The sequence below is a fragment of the Prionailurus bengalensis genome, chromosome C2, assembly GCF_016509475.1.
Source record: "Prionailurus bengalensis isolate Pbe53 chromosome C2, Fcat_Pben_1.1_paternal_pri, whole genome shotgun sequence".
In the NCBI taxonomy this organism is placed as follows: Eukaryota; Metazoa; Chordata; class Mammalia; order Carnivora; family Felidae; genus Prionailurus; species Prionailurus bengalensis.
The window spans coordinates 134,979,346-134,993,563 of record NC_057350.1 but is presented as its reverse complement, the minus strand read 5'-3'; the positions used below and the strand labels follow the sequence as shown (position 1 = coordinate 134,993,563).

The 14,218-nt window shown below is 41.4% G+C and overlaps 1 protein-coding gene across 1 annotated transcript in view; it reads right to left on the bottom strand.

Moving 5' to 3' along the window:
• PLCL2 (phospholipase C like 2) overlaps positions 1-12,983 on the bottom strand; it is a 190,943-nt gene extending 177,960 nt beyond the window's left edge. Inside the window, exon 1 of the mRNA XM_043595476.1 lies at positions 12,615-12,983. Within this exon, the coding sequence (XP_043451411.1) occupies positions 12,615-12,965 (351 nt within the window). The 5' untranslated portion in view covers positions 12,966-12,983. The remainder of the gene's footprint in view (positions 1-12,614) is intronic.
• Between the last annotated feature and the right edge of the window lie 1,235 nt (positions 12,984-14,218).

The following is a 14,218-nucleotide window of genomic DNA, read 5'->3' as shown; positions in this document are numbered from 1 at the left end:
AAATAAATAAATATTAAAAAAAAAAAGCAGATTAGTCACTTACAAAGCTAGAATGAAGGTTAAAAGACAAAAGTAGTAAAATTAACTATAATTAGTTAAGGGAAACACAAAATAAAAAGATATAAAATATGGCATCAAAAACATAAAACATGGGAAGCCAGAGTAAAAAATGTAGAGTTTAGAATGTGTTAAAATTTAAGTTGCCATCAATTTAAAATAGATTGCTTTATAGGCTGTTATATGTGAACCTCATGGTAATCACAAAGCAAGATTCTATACTAGATAGGTAAAAGATAATGAGAAAGCAATCTAAACATAACACTAAGGAAAGGCATCAAACCACACAGGAAGAGAACAAAAGAAGAAAGAAACAAAAACAGCCAGAAAACAATAATGCAATGGCAATTAGTACATACCTATTAAGAATTACTTCAAATGTAAATGGACTAAATTCTCCTATCAAAGACAGAGTGGCAGAATGGATTTAAAAAAAAAAACATTCATCCATATGTTGCCTATAAGAAACTTAGTTCAGATCTAAGAACACACACACCAAAAATAGATAGAAAAAGATCTTCCACATAAATGAAAAAAAGAAAACTGATGCAGCTATACTTATATCAGACAAAATAGACTTTTTTTTTTTTCAATGTTTTTTTATTTATTTTTGGGACAGAGAGAGACAGAGGCATGAACGGGGGAGGGGCAGAGAGAGAGGGAGACACAGAATCGGAAACAGGCTCCAGGCTCCGAGCCATCAGCCCAGAGCCTGACGCGGGGCTCGAACTCACGGACCGCAAGATCGTGACCTGGCTGAAGTCGGATGCTTAACCGACTGCGCCACCCAGGCGCCCCCAAAATAGACTTTTAAACAAAGAGTAGCATAAAAGACAAAAAAAAAGTAGGGGTGCATTACATAATGATAAATGTACCAACGCAACAAAAGGATTTGTAAATATTAATGCACACAAAATAGAAGCACCCAAATATATAAAGCAAATATTAACAGAACTAAAGGGAGAAACTGACAGCAATACAATAATAATAATAATAGTACAATACAATAATAGGACTTTAATATACCATTTACATCAATGGATAGATCATCCAGACAGAAAATCAATAAGGAGACACTGGCCTTACACAACACTTTAGACCAGATGGATAATAGATTTTAGATGGATAGACCAGATGGATATAGAGATGTATTAATTGATACATGCAAAACATTCCATCCAAAAGCAGCAGGATACACATTCTTCTCAAGTTTACATGGAATATTCCCCATGATAGATCATGTGTTAGGCCACAAAACATCACAATAAATTTTAGAAGACTGAAATCACAGCAAGCATCTTCTCTGACCACAATTATATGAAACTAGAAATCAATTACAAGGAAAAAACTGAAAAAATCATAAATATATAGAGATTAAACAGCATGCTTTGAACAACCAATGAGTCAACAAAGAAATCAAAGGAGAAATCAAAAGAAACCTTAAGACAAACAAAAATGGAAATACAATAATCCAAAAATCTATGGGATGCAGCAAAAAATAGTTCTAAGAGGGAAGTTGATAGTGATACAGGCCTACCTCAAGAAACATGAAAAATCTCAAATAAATAATCCAACTTTACACCAAAGGAACTAGGAAAAGAAGAACAAAATGAGGCCTAAAGTTAGTAGAAGGAAGGAAATAATAAAGATCAGAGCAGAAATAAATGAAATAGAAACCAAAAAAAAAAAAAAAAATTTAGAAATTATCAGTGAAACTAAAAGGTGGTTCTTTGAAAAGATAAACAAAATTGACAAATCTTTAGCCAGAATCACAAAGAAAAAAAGACAAAAGACTCAAATCAGAAATGAAAAAGGAGTATATGGGTAGCTCAGTTGGCTAAGCGTCTGACTCTCGGTTTCAGCTCAAATCATGATCCCAGGGGCATGACATCAAGCCCCATGTCAGGCCTTGTGATGAGCATGGAGCCTGCTTAAGATTCTCTCTCTCCCTGTGCCCCTCTCCCCTGCTTGCACTCTCTCTCTAAAAATATGAATGAATTAATGAGTGAACAAGAGAAATGAAAAAGTAGTTACGACAGATACTGTAGAAATACAAAGCACCATAAGAGACTATTATGAATAATTACACACCAACAAATTGTTGAACTGTTGACAACTCTGGGAGATATGGATAAATTCCTAGAAACAGTCAATCTTTCAAGATTGAATCATGAAGAAATAGAAAATCTGAATAGACCAATGCTTCCAAACTCATTTTATGAGACCAGCATTACCCTGATACCAAAACCTAACGAGCACCACAAGGAAATTACAGGCCCATATCCCCAGTGAACAGAGAGACAAAAATGCTCAACAAAATATTAGCAAACCAAGTTCAAGAATATATTAAAAGGATTATACACCATCATCAAGTGAGATTTATTACAGGATGCAAGGATAATTCAACAGCCACAAATCAATCAACATGATACTCCACATTTAAAAAATGAAGGAGAAAAATTATATGATCATCTTAATAAATGCAGAAAAAGTATTTGACAAAATTCAACATCCATTTATGAAAAAAAAAAAAACAACAACTCAAGTTGGTACAGATGTAATGTATACCTCAACATGATAAAGGCTATTTATGACAAACCCACAGCTAAACTCATCCTCAACAGTTTTTCTGGTAAGCTTTTCTGCTAAGATCAGGAACCCACTCTTGCCACTTCTATTCAACACAGTATTAAAAATTCTAGTCAGAGCAAGTAGACAAGAAAAAGAAAGAAAGAGTATCCAAATTATAACTGTCACTATGTGCAGATGACATGAAGACTTCACTGAAAAATTGTTAGAATAAATGAATTCCGTAAAGTTGCAGGATACAAAATCAATATACAGAAATCCATTAAATTTCTATATACTAATAATGAAGTACCAGAAAAGAACAAATGAATTCAGTAAAGTTGCAGGATACAAAATCAATATACATAAATCTATTAAATTTCTATATACTAATAATGAAGTACCAGAAAAGATATTTTTTTAAAAAAATCCCATTTACAATTGCATCAAAAAGAATAAAACACCTAAAAATAAACTTAACCAAGAAAGTGAAAATACTGTACACTGAAAACTATAAGACACTGAAGAAAGAAATTGAAAGACACAAATAAATGGAAAAATATTCTATGCTCGTGGATTGGAAGAATTAATATTATTAAAATGTCTATACTACCCGGGGTGCCTGGGCAGCTCAGTCAGTTAAGCGTCAGACTCTTGATTTCTGCTGAGGTCATGATCTCACGGTTTGTGAGACTGAGCTCCACATTGGGCTCTGCACTGACAGCAAGGAGCCTGCTTGCGATTCTCTCTCTCTCTCTCTCTCTCTCTCTCTCTCTCTCTCCCTTTCTCTGCCCCTCTCCCATTCATGCTCGCTCGCTCTCTCTCTCAATATAAATAAAATTTTTAAAAAACTAAAAAATTTTTACAAAAATGTCCATACTACCCAAAGCATTCTACAGATTTAATGTTATCACTATCAAAATTGCAATGGCATTTTTCACAGAACTAGAACAAATCTAAAATCTGTATGAAACCACAAGAGACCCCAAATGGCCAAGGCAAACTTGAGAAAGAACAAAGCTAGAGGTATCACACTCCCTGATTTCAAACTATACTATAAAGCTATAATAATCAAAAGAGTATGGTACTGGCACAAAAACAAACACACAGATCAAAAGAACAGAATAGAGAGCCCAGAAATAAAGCCACACTTATATGGTCAATTAGTACATGTAAAAGGAGTCAAGAATATACAACGGGGAAAGGACAGTCTTTTCAATAAATGGTGTTGGGAAAAGTGGACAGCCACATGCAGAAGAATGAAACTAGGCCACTATCTTACACCATACACAAAAATTACACCCAAAATGGACTAAAGACTTCAATTAAGACCTGAAAGCATAAAACTCCTAGAAGAAAACATAGGCAATATGCTCTGTGACACTGGTATTGGTGTTAATTTTTTTATCTGACTCCAAAAGCAAAGGCAACAAAAACAAAAATAAACAAATGGGACTACATCAAACTCAAATGCTTGTACACAGTGAAGGAAAGTATCAACAAAATGAAAAGGCAACCTAGTGAATAGTAGAAAATATTTCCAAATGATAGATCTGATAAGGTGTTAATATCTTTTTTTTAATATTTTTTAACATTTAGTTTTTATTTTTGAGAGACAGAGAGAGATAGAGAATGAGTGGCGGAGGGGCAGAGAGAGGGAAACAGAATCTGAAGCAGGCTCCAGGTTCCAAGCTGTCAGCACAGAGCCTGACGCGGAGCTCGAACTCACAGACCGCAAGACCATGACATGAGCCGAAGTCAGATGCTCAACCGACTGAGCCACCCAGGCGCCCCAGGGGTTAATATCTTAAATACATTTTTAAAAACCCTTATATAATCAATAGGAAAAAACACCAACAACAAAACAGTCCAAATAAAAAATGGGCAGAGGATTAAATAGACATTTTTCCAAAGAAGACATACAGATGGCCAACAGACACATGAAAAGATGTTCAATATCACCAGTTATCAGGAAAATGTAAATCAAAACCACAATGAGACAGGACCTCATACCTGTTAGAATGGCTATCATCAAAAAGATATGAAATAACAGGTGCTGTAGAGGACGTGGAGAAAAGGGAACCCTTGTACACTGTTGGTGGGAATATAAATTGGTGCAGCCTTATGGAAAAGAATATGGAGGTTCCTCAAAAAAAATTAAAAACAGAACTACCATATGATTCAGTAATCCTACTTCTGGGCATTTATCCAAAGAAAACAAAAACACTAAGTTGAAAAGATATATGTACTCCTATGTTCAATGCAGCATCACTTAGAATAGCCAAGATCTGGAAACAACTAGATGTCCACTGATGGATGAATGGATAAAGAAGATGCTGTTTATACAATGGAACTCTATGCATCCATAAAAAGAATGAAATCTTGCCATTTGTGACAACATGAACCGACCTTGAATTATGCTTATTTATTATTTATTTATTATTTATTATTTATTTATTTATTTATAAATAACTTATATATAATATATAAATATATAATATATATAAACTTATATATTTATTTATGTATATATTTATATATACATTTATATATAAATATATAATAAATAATATATATAATAAATTTATATAAATCATTTATTTATTATTTATTATTAAATGAAATAAGTCAGAGAAAGACAAATGACTACTAGAGAATTTCACTTATATGTGGAATTCAAAGAGCAAAAGAACAAACATTACAAAACAAAGCTTCCAGATATGGAGAACAGACTGGTGGCTATCAGAAGGGAACAGGCTTGGGGCACCTGGGTGGCTCAGTCGGTTAAGCATCCAGCTTCGGCTCAGGTCATGATCTCACAGCTCTTGAGTTCAAGCCCCACATCGGGCACTGTGCTGACAGCTCGGATCCTGGAGCCTGCTTCAGATTCTGTGTCTCCCTCTCTCTCTGCCCCTCCCCTGCTCACGCTCTTTCTCTCTCTCTCAAAAATAAATAAACATGAAAAAATTATTAAAAAAAAAAAAAGAAGGGAACAGGCTTAGGGGGAGGGGGCGACACGGGTGAAGGGGACCCACTGTATAGCGGTGACTGGCAATGAGACTTATTGTGATGATCACTTTGTAGTGCACGCAGACATCAAACTATTATGATGTACACGTGGCACTAATGTAAGGTTTATACCAATGTTACCTCAATTAAGAAAAAACAGTTGAAGTCTAAATAATATCTTCTTTGAACCCCTAAGGTAAGTTACATCATCCATGTCTATTTATTCATCCACTCACACATTTATTCAACAAGTGTATGCTTAAAAACATGCTTCCCACAAGACATTAAACTAGGTGTCTTCACAACCTCTTGGTAAGATCAAGTTACCTGAGAGGCAGAAAGAAACAGGGCTGTATAGAGATACAGAGTGGTGGCTGGAAGGCAAAGAAAGGAACAATTCATTGCAAGAAGTGATTATCTGAGGAAGACCTTGAAGATGACAGAGAGGAGGGAGGCACACAGGCTGAGAAAAGAGAGGTGTAAATCTAAAGGCTAAGTTGGTCATGGAGAGCAGTCACAGGGGCCTTGTGATCAGTAGCAGATCCATAGGGTGACCACATTATTTATCATCCAATCCGGGAGGCCTGAGAGGGAAAGGAGGCACTCTTAATAATTTTGTCAGGACAAAAGGTGTAAATCTGGACTGTCCTGGGCAGATCAAGACGTATGGGTGCTTGCCTCAATGAAAGTGATGTTCAGTACCGTCTGATCACTTAGCTGGGGCGACTGAGGTGCGCGCACAGTTGTACTGAGGCACCTGACTTAGAAAGGCACCAAAACAAATCGTTTTTGAAAGCAACTTTAGAATATGCCTGAGAAACTTCCCTGGGTACATTCTGCATATTTCAAAAGACAAGACTCCCAAAACGGGCATGGCAAATCTCCAACTCAAATGGAGCTAAGTGAGTTTGCTCATCTCAGGATAAACTCCAAGTAAGAGAAACTAAAAATCACAAAAACAAACATAGTAGGTACTGTTTATGGAGTGCTTCTTAGGCACCATACTCTGCTCTGAGTATTTCACACACACATCATCTCATTTCATCTTCACCCCAACACTATGAGGTTGACTTAAAGATCTTGCCCAAGGCCACACAGAAAGGAAGCAAGGGAGCCAGAGTCCGATCCAAGCAGCTCACTCCACACCCTCTACTTTTCTCGCCACTATTCTGCCTCCTGAATAACCCAGACGTGCAGCACGTGAACCCGAGTGCAGCCCAGCTGAGAATATCAGCTAGAACACGGTTTACCTAACTGCCCCTGCCAAGTGACCAAGAACTGCTGGCCAGCAGTGCCTAGCCACCTGCCCTTCTCTACTACTTGGAACTAGGCAGTTGCCAAGTGTCCTGCCAGCAGCCTGGACCACTCACATAATTGTCACGAAAGCTCAGTGTGATTAATTATATGCTTTGAGCACTCTAAAGCTATGCAATTATTCTGACATAAAGAAAATAGGTACTCCTGAAACTTCCCTGGTGGCTTGGATTTGTTTGAGCCACAACCAAGTACTCTTATGCCCAGCACAACCCTCTAGATCCACCACAATTATCAGTAGAAAAAAGCTGGTCAGGCAGCTTGCAAACACAAGTTTCTGGTAAACTGGTAAAAATAATCTGAATATCCCTTGCACTACAGAATCCCATTGATATAAAATAAAAAAGGTAACCAAACTAATCTAGAGGTCTCGTAGATGACAGCCAGAACTTCGTATTAACAAGAAATAGAGCATCTATTCTTGAATATCTATGTATAAAATAAAGTCTGGGGAGAAAATATGAATGTTCATACTTCATTTATGTCTGCATTTAGGCTGTAGATAACACTGCCCTGTTTTGTTGAATAATGAGGAATCGGTAACTTAAGTATTTAAAAAAAGAAAAAAAAAGAATAGTTTAGCACCCTTGCAGAAGACACAGAACTATAAAAGGAACTGAACAGATTCTGGGAGACAGCATTCTAAGAAAATGACTTGAGTGACCAAGATCAGCAATTTAAAAAATAGAATAAACAATTTCCTGTCAGTTGACTATTTGGATTTGGTGAAGGAAAACAACAACGACAACAACACAGACCAAACAATTGTTTGGAGGAGAGGCTGGAAAACAAGAAAGAGGGCAAGTAATTTTGGGGGCATGAAAATTAATACCCTCTGATTACTCCTGAAAAGCGAACTCTGAATTGTGACAAAAGCTCTTTGAGTGGGCTGAGACAAGCAGCCACGCCCTGGCCTTTCAACAGTTATCCTGTGTGGCCCAAAATGCATTAGTACAAAGTGAAGTGCAGAGTGGCTGATTGGACATTACATTTTTCTGACTTTAATGATCCAGTCTGCCTATCTATTCAGACAAACTCACTTTATGATCCAGTTACTGTTTGTTTAACATTTATGACATGCCCATAAGTTTGCTAGGCATGCAGTTGTCTCTCCCTTCCCTCCACTCAAAGCAAAGAAACAAACAAACAAAACCCAAAAAAATCTAAAAACCGAAAAATCTAAAGCCAAATGCAGATATTTTTAAGATCCAATTCAAGAGACGGTTATTGAGTACCTGTTATCCTTGCAGAACTGATAAATACAGCCCAGCTTTTGCCTGCAAAAGTCTAGTTTATTTAAACCATAGGCCAATATAATATCCATATGTACATTTTTTTAAATTTTGTTTAAACATATATATATATAATAAATGCGAACGTCTGCTTCTTCCCCACCTTGGGGTGCTCAGCATCAAGACACAGGAATATACATGTTGGTATAAAGGCAGGAAAAAGGCTTCCCCTACACACGATGATACTGTGATAATGACATAATGATACTAAGAAAACTATGAGCTGCTACCTTGGACAAGATCAAACCACTGTCCCAAAGAAGGTGGAGGCTCTGATCAAGCAGCCACAACAGGTAGCTACAGCTGTCTGGCTATATTATCCCTCAACTTCTGCCAGCAGGAATCGAGTCTTTTGGTTCCCTCCAATATCCCCTACATTTAGAGGGAAAAATTGAAGCCAGCATTCCAAACCACCAGTGCTACCTTAATTATACAGCAAATTTAAAACTGTCAGTGTAATCTGGGGAGCAGTAGAGTGCAGCCATACCAAAATGGGGTAAACCAGCTCTGGCACATTAGGCAAGTGGTTAACCTCTCTGAACTCTGGGTTTTCTTCAGCCTCCGTGGCAGGGGCAGGACCATGTCACAGAATTATATTAAGTATTTTCCACGTGTTTGCACATAGTGTTTAATAAGTAGCACGTGCTATTATTACTTTTAGCTACCAAAATCATGCAATGGCTATATTTCCTACTTATTAAAACGTACCCAAGATCAGTGGTTGCCACAGCCCAGGCACGGGAAAGGGGGAAGACACAAAGGGACCAGGAGAATTTTTGGAGGGCAATGGAATTTTTTATTGTGGTAGTGGTTAGATGAATGTGTGTTTTTGTCAATCTCATAGAACTGGAAGCCAACAAGAGTGAATTTTACTTTATACAAATTATATCATCTTTTTAATATTCAATTATAATATTCAATTATATATACCAACTATAATATTCAATTGGTTTTAATTAAAATAAGCCATCTAAACTAATGGGCACTTTAACTTCATTTCTTGCTAAAATGAAAAAGAAATCTAAGGCCTAAATGCTACTTCACATTTTTAGACCAAGTCTTTGAGTTAAAGGATTGAGGTATTTGTAAAAAATAGATGTCGCCTAAACAACTGACCAAATTAGCTGTTTCAAAAGAAGGCGTGGATTGTACTGAATGGTGTGATGAAATGAAATATGGAAAGAGAAAATGAAAGTGATGTTTTCGTTTACTAGATTACTTAAGATGACAAACATAATGGCTCCTTCCTAAAAATTTGGTAATGGGCCTTTGTAAATAATCTAAAAAGTGTAATATTATTTCCACTAAACTAAGGAAAAGTAGAGAAGTCTGGTGATGAGTTCCATGATTATTTCTCTTCTCGATGTATTTGTAAAAGATTCCATAAGGCTGCTCACTCTGAGTCTTCATCAGCACTGTAGCCATAACCAAGGAGCTTTTAGTATAGATCTGTGCATCTATTTTGGCAGAAAATGTAGTTTTACAACAATTTTTTACTCAACACCATATTTACAAAACAGATGGAGTTCCAAAGAAGTGATTTTAAATGAGAAATATAATTCTGGTCAGCCCACAGTGTATCTCTGCATATGTCCTGCATCTCAGCAATAATACCCTTTCTGTGCCCACTGCTTATCACATCCAGGCTGTCATTTCCCCCTCTGACTTGGGGATCCCCATACATGAGGAATGTCAAGAGGGTAATGAAGATGAAAGCTAGGAAAAAGGTATAGCTCACAAGCCCAACGTTTCAACTAAAGCAACCCCATAAATACTGGCCTCTGTGCCTCAGCCAGCAACTCCCTGCCATGACCTCAAGTCCCCGATTATCACCTTGCTTACCCATCTACTCCCGCCCCAATCTTTTCATCACCTGACTGAACTCATCCCTTATATTCAAAAAGAACATAAGGAAACTAATGAAGAGGTATCGCTATTGCTTTTTGACATGAGCTTCTACTAAGTTTTTCTACTGTTTTTTAACAAAGGTGAAATAATTTCTGCCATTCATATGACAAAAATGTGCACTATTCATTGCAAATATTTATGAAATTTGATGTTAAAGAATATTAGACAATATTAGAATATTGTCTTGATACTGTTATGTCTGCAGAAAATACCACATTAAGTTTCTAAAATCTTGATCCTTTAAGGCACCAATTCAAGGGGAAATATACCAAGTAGTTACCGACTTAAATATAGCATACCGCTTTCCTATAACCCAGGCTTGATCAACTTTCAACACTATTTCCATAGTTTCAAAGTGTGTTTAAGAAAATGCACATTGACAAAGAGGAAAGAAAAAGGAGTAAATCAAGTCATCTTAGGAGGTGTAAGTAAATGAACAAGATATGAGACTAGTAAACACCAAACCACCAATTTCAGAAATTAACAGAACTTAGAGAAAACATGTACTTTCTTATCATTCCTCCATTCATTCAGGAAGCAATCTATTGAATCCCTAATATGTTCCTGGCAATATGTATCCAGGGACACAACTCTGAATAAGAAACCAATTGCCTTCATTAGAAAAAAGAAAAATGACAAAGATATCTTGCAAAGTTTCAAAACTCAAAAACCAGTGATTGCTGAATAATTAATGATTTCCCCATGTGCTTCTAGAATCTTCAATGAAGAAATGATATCTACCGACAAGGTCTCTATTCCACATATCAGAAATATTGGCAAATCATCCTTTGTCCTATTCTGAATATAAAATTAAAATAGCTGTTTTAAATAAGTTACACTGTGAATCCCACTATGGACACTAATAAAGCTTGATTTTTCTTTTTAGAGTACAAAACAGGCTCTCCAACAAATTAAATAAGAAGAATTAAAATTAAGTAGGTTGGTATCTTCTCCGGAATTTCACCTCAAATTTCATTAAAACCGCAATGCAATATCACTACAAATATCTGGCAACCAATAAAAACAGAGTTGACACATAACTCTGTTCATAGGATTGATGATCATGCATAGTTGAAAGCAACTTCCATGGAAACAGAAGCTACACAGAAAAAGAAAATGTAAGTCACATTTTAAAAGCCAAGTATGCAGCAAAAATATGTTACTTTCCTTAAATTCTCAATGCCTACTGCAGGTAGTTAACACACTTGATCTTTAAGCCCTTCACTTGTGCCCTTGCCCAGACATAAACTGTACAAACAGATGACAAAGCGAAAAGCAGTTTCACAACTGCCTGTTACAGAGGGTAGGAAGGTGGTATATTTCACTAGATTACTGCAGAAGCTGATAACACCACCAGACACTACAGAGTACTTAGGAAGATTTCTGCAGGTCCAATTAAATTTCAAATACCACCAGTGCCAATTCTCTTTACTGTGGCCTGTTTTGCCCTCTCTCCCATGGGTTATCAGCCACAGGAAGGGTGGGTGCAGCCCTGTCAATGTGCTTTGCTGCTCATTGTCCTGGTAACCCCTTGATTTTCAGAAAGCAATGTTTTCCTATTTGCTCTGAACTTAAGCAGAATGAGCTACTCTTGCCTAAGGCTCTGCTCTTCTTAGCTCATCAACTATTTTTTTTCACTTCAGGTCACGAGAAATATTTTTACACGGCAGACCAAAATGTAGTATTAGAATGAAACCACCACAAACTCAGGAGTTCCTAATATTACTTCTTAAGTTTGAAATGCACAAAACAATTGCTGACTTTCTGCTGCTAAGTATCACTATGCAAAAGATACCAAAACCAAGCAAACTGCTCAAAAGAACTTCCACAGAACTGGAGGCCTGCCTACTGCAGCAAGGAAAAGATTAAATTGTGCAGAACTGTAATGTCTCAGTGCTTTTGAGCCTAAGAAAGCGGAAATCTTCATTTGTGTTTAGAAAACCTACTCCATTTCTCCGCGTGAGTGAGGGACCAGAGATTTTGCACCCTCAAAGTGTAACCATTTGCAAGAGGCAACTAGATACAGATCAGAAGAATCCTATTAAATAAGCTTGTTCATCCCCTGGGATTTTTAAGAAAATGTTTTCACATAACCACTGTATTTAACATACAATAGACACGTTACAGGCAGTCTGTTACCAGTCAAGGCTACCACAGAAGAGAATGTCCTGCCCAACCAGGTACAGGCCATAATTCCAGGCCAGTCCTGGAAAAGGTGACAGCCCCAAGTTCAACTGGGAATGTCTGAGCACAGCTCCCCCTGCACATTAAGGATCACCTCTCCATTCTTTCCAAATGCTGTGTGCATCCAATCCCTGTTCAAGCACCCCAAGCACCCATGCACCAGTGGTTCCCGTAGGCAGGGGACTCCTCGTATAACCCCCTCCTTCCACCACCACTCTCCTCTTGGGAAACTGACCCCGAGAACGGCTGGGGGTGGGCGATGTGCGCCCTTCTCTCACCTACCTTGATGATGCTGCTCCGGCGGGGCAGGCCGCCGGGTTTGCTCTCCCGGGGGAGGGGGCAGGCGGCCGGGCTGGGGGTCGGGGCGAGCGCGGCGCCACGGGGTCCCCTGGCAGGGCTGGCTCGGGCTTCGTCCCCGGACACGCCGAGGCTGCAGTCTCCGTTGGAAACCCCGCCGCTGTCATAGCGCGCCCGCCCGTGGCCGAGGCGACCTCCCCCGCCGCCGCCGCTGCTGCCGCCGCCGCCGCCGCCTTCTCCGGCTCCAGCTTTCAGGGCGCCCTTGGCGCCGAGGGCCGGGCCCGGGGAGGTGGGCAGGGCCCCGCCGGCGGCGCCCCCCCGGCCGCACTCCGCCATGGGCGCCCCACGACCCGCCAGCACAAAGCCGCGTCCCCGCGTCCCCGCGTCCCCGCCGCCGCCTCGGGCCGCCGCGCGCGGCCCCTCCTCCTCTCCTCCTCCCGCCGCCGCCTCCTCGGCCGCTTCTTCCGCTTTTTTTTTTTTTTTTTTTTTTTTTTTTTTTTAATTTAGATGTGATGTTTGTTTCGAGCTCGCCTCGCGCACGGTTCAAGTCGTGGCGGCAGAATTATCGGAAGATTCCTGCAGGGGAGAGAAGAGAGAGACACAAGTCAGCTCCGGCGGCGGCGGCGGCGGCGGGGCCCCGGCTCCCAGTACCTGGGGAAGGAAAACACGCCCCGGCACACGCGCCGCCGCGGGCGCCAAAAATAACCCGCGCGGGCCGGGCGCCCACCGGGCCACGGGGCACCCACCCCGAGGTAACGCGGCGGCGGCCTCAAGGGCTCGGGGCGCTCTCCGCTGAGGCTCAGGGCACCCCCACCCCTTCGCCAGGGGTCGGAGCGCTCATCACGCGGGAACCAGGCGTCCAGCCCCGGGCCGGGGTGCCCACCTTGGGCTCAGGAAGAGGGGAAGCGGCGGGAGCCCGCTGCTCTCTGGCCTCGCGGAGGCGCCTCCCGAGGGTCTCGCGGCCTGGGCGAGCGGGGGATGAAGCCCGGTCTCCCCAGACCCCAACTCCCCAGAGGCCGTCGCGTGCCGGGCCCCGCCGCGGCCCCCCAGAGTCCCCTCTGAGGCCTGCGGCTCCAAGAGGAAGCGCACGGCGGGCAGGGGCGGCCGGGCCGTGACGGTGGCGGTGCGGCCCGGGGCAGCTCCTGAGGGGGGCAGTCCAGACCACCCCGCCTCCGCCCGCGGCCGTCTCCTCCAGGCTCGGCGCTGCCCACCGTAGGCCTCGGGACCTTCCCCGGCTGCCCCCGACCCACCGCGAGCCGCCCGGGCTCCAGCTCGGGGGTCGCCGCCCGTCGCGACTGCTCCAGCCCAGGCCAGGTCATGGGGCCGCGGAAACCTCGCCGCCGAGCGAGCGGACGGCAACCGGCGGCGGCCACGGGTCCTGGATACCCGGGTCCCCCTAGAGCTGCGGCAACTGCCAATCACCCGCCCGGCGCCCGAGGGGCAACGACCGCGGAGGTCTGGGGGCCGGGAGAGAAGGTCGGGGGGCTCGGGGGCTCGGCCTCTGCACCTCCCTCGAGCCCCCGATCCGCGCGCCGGACTCGTTCCCCTCCCGCCCAGCCCTGGAAAAGGCCCTCCGGACGTTCCCCTCT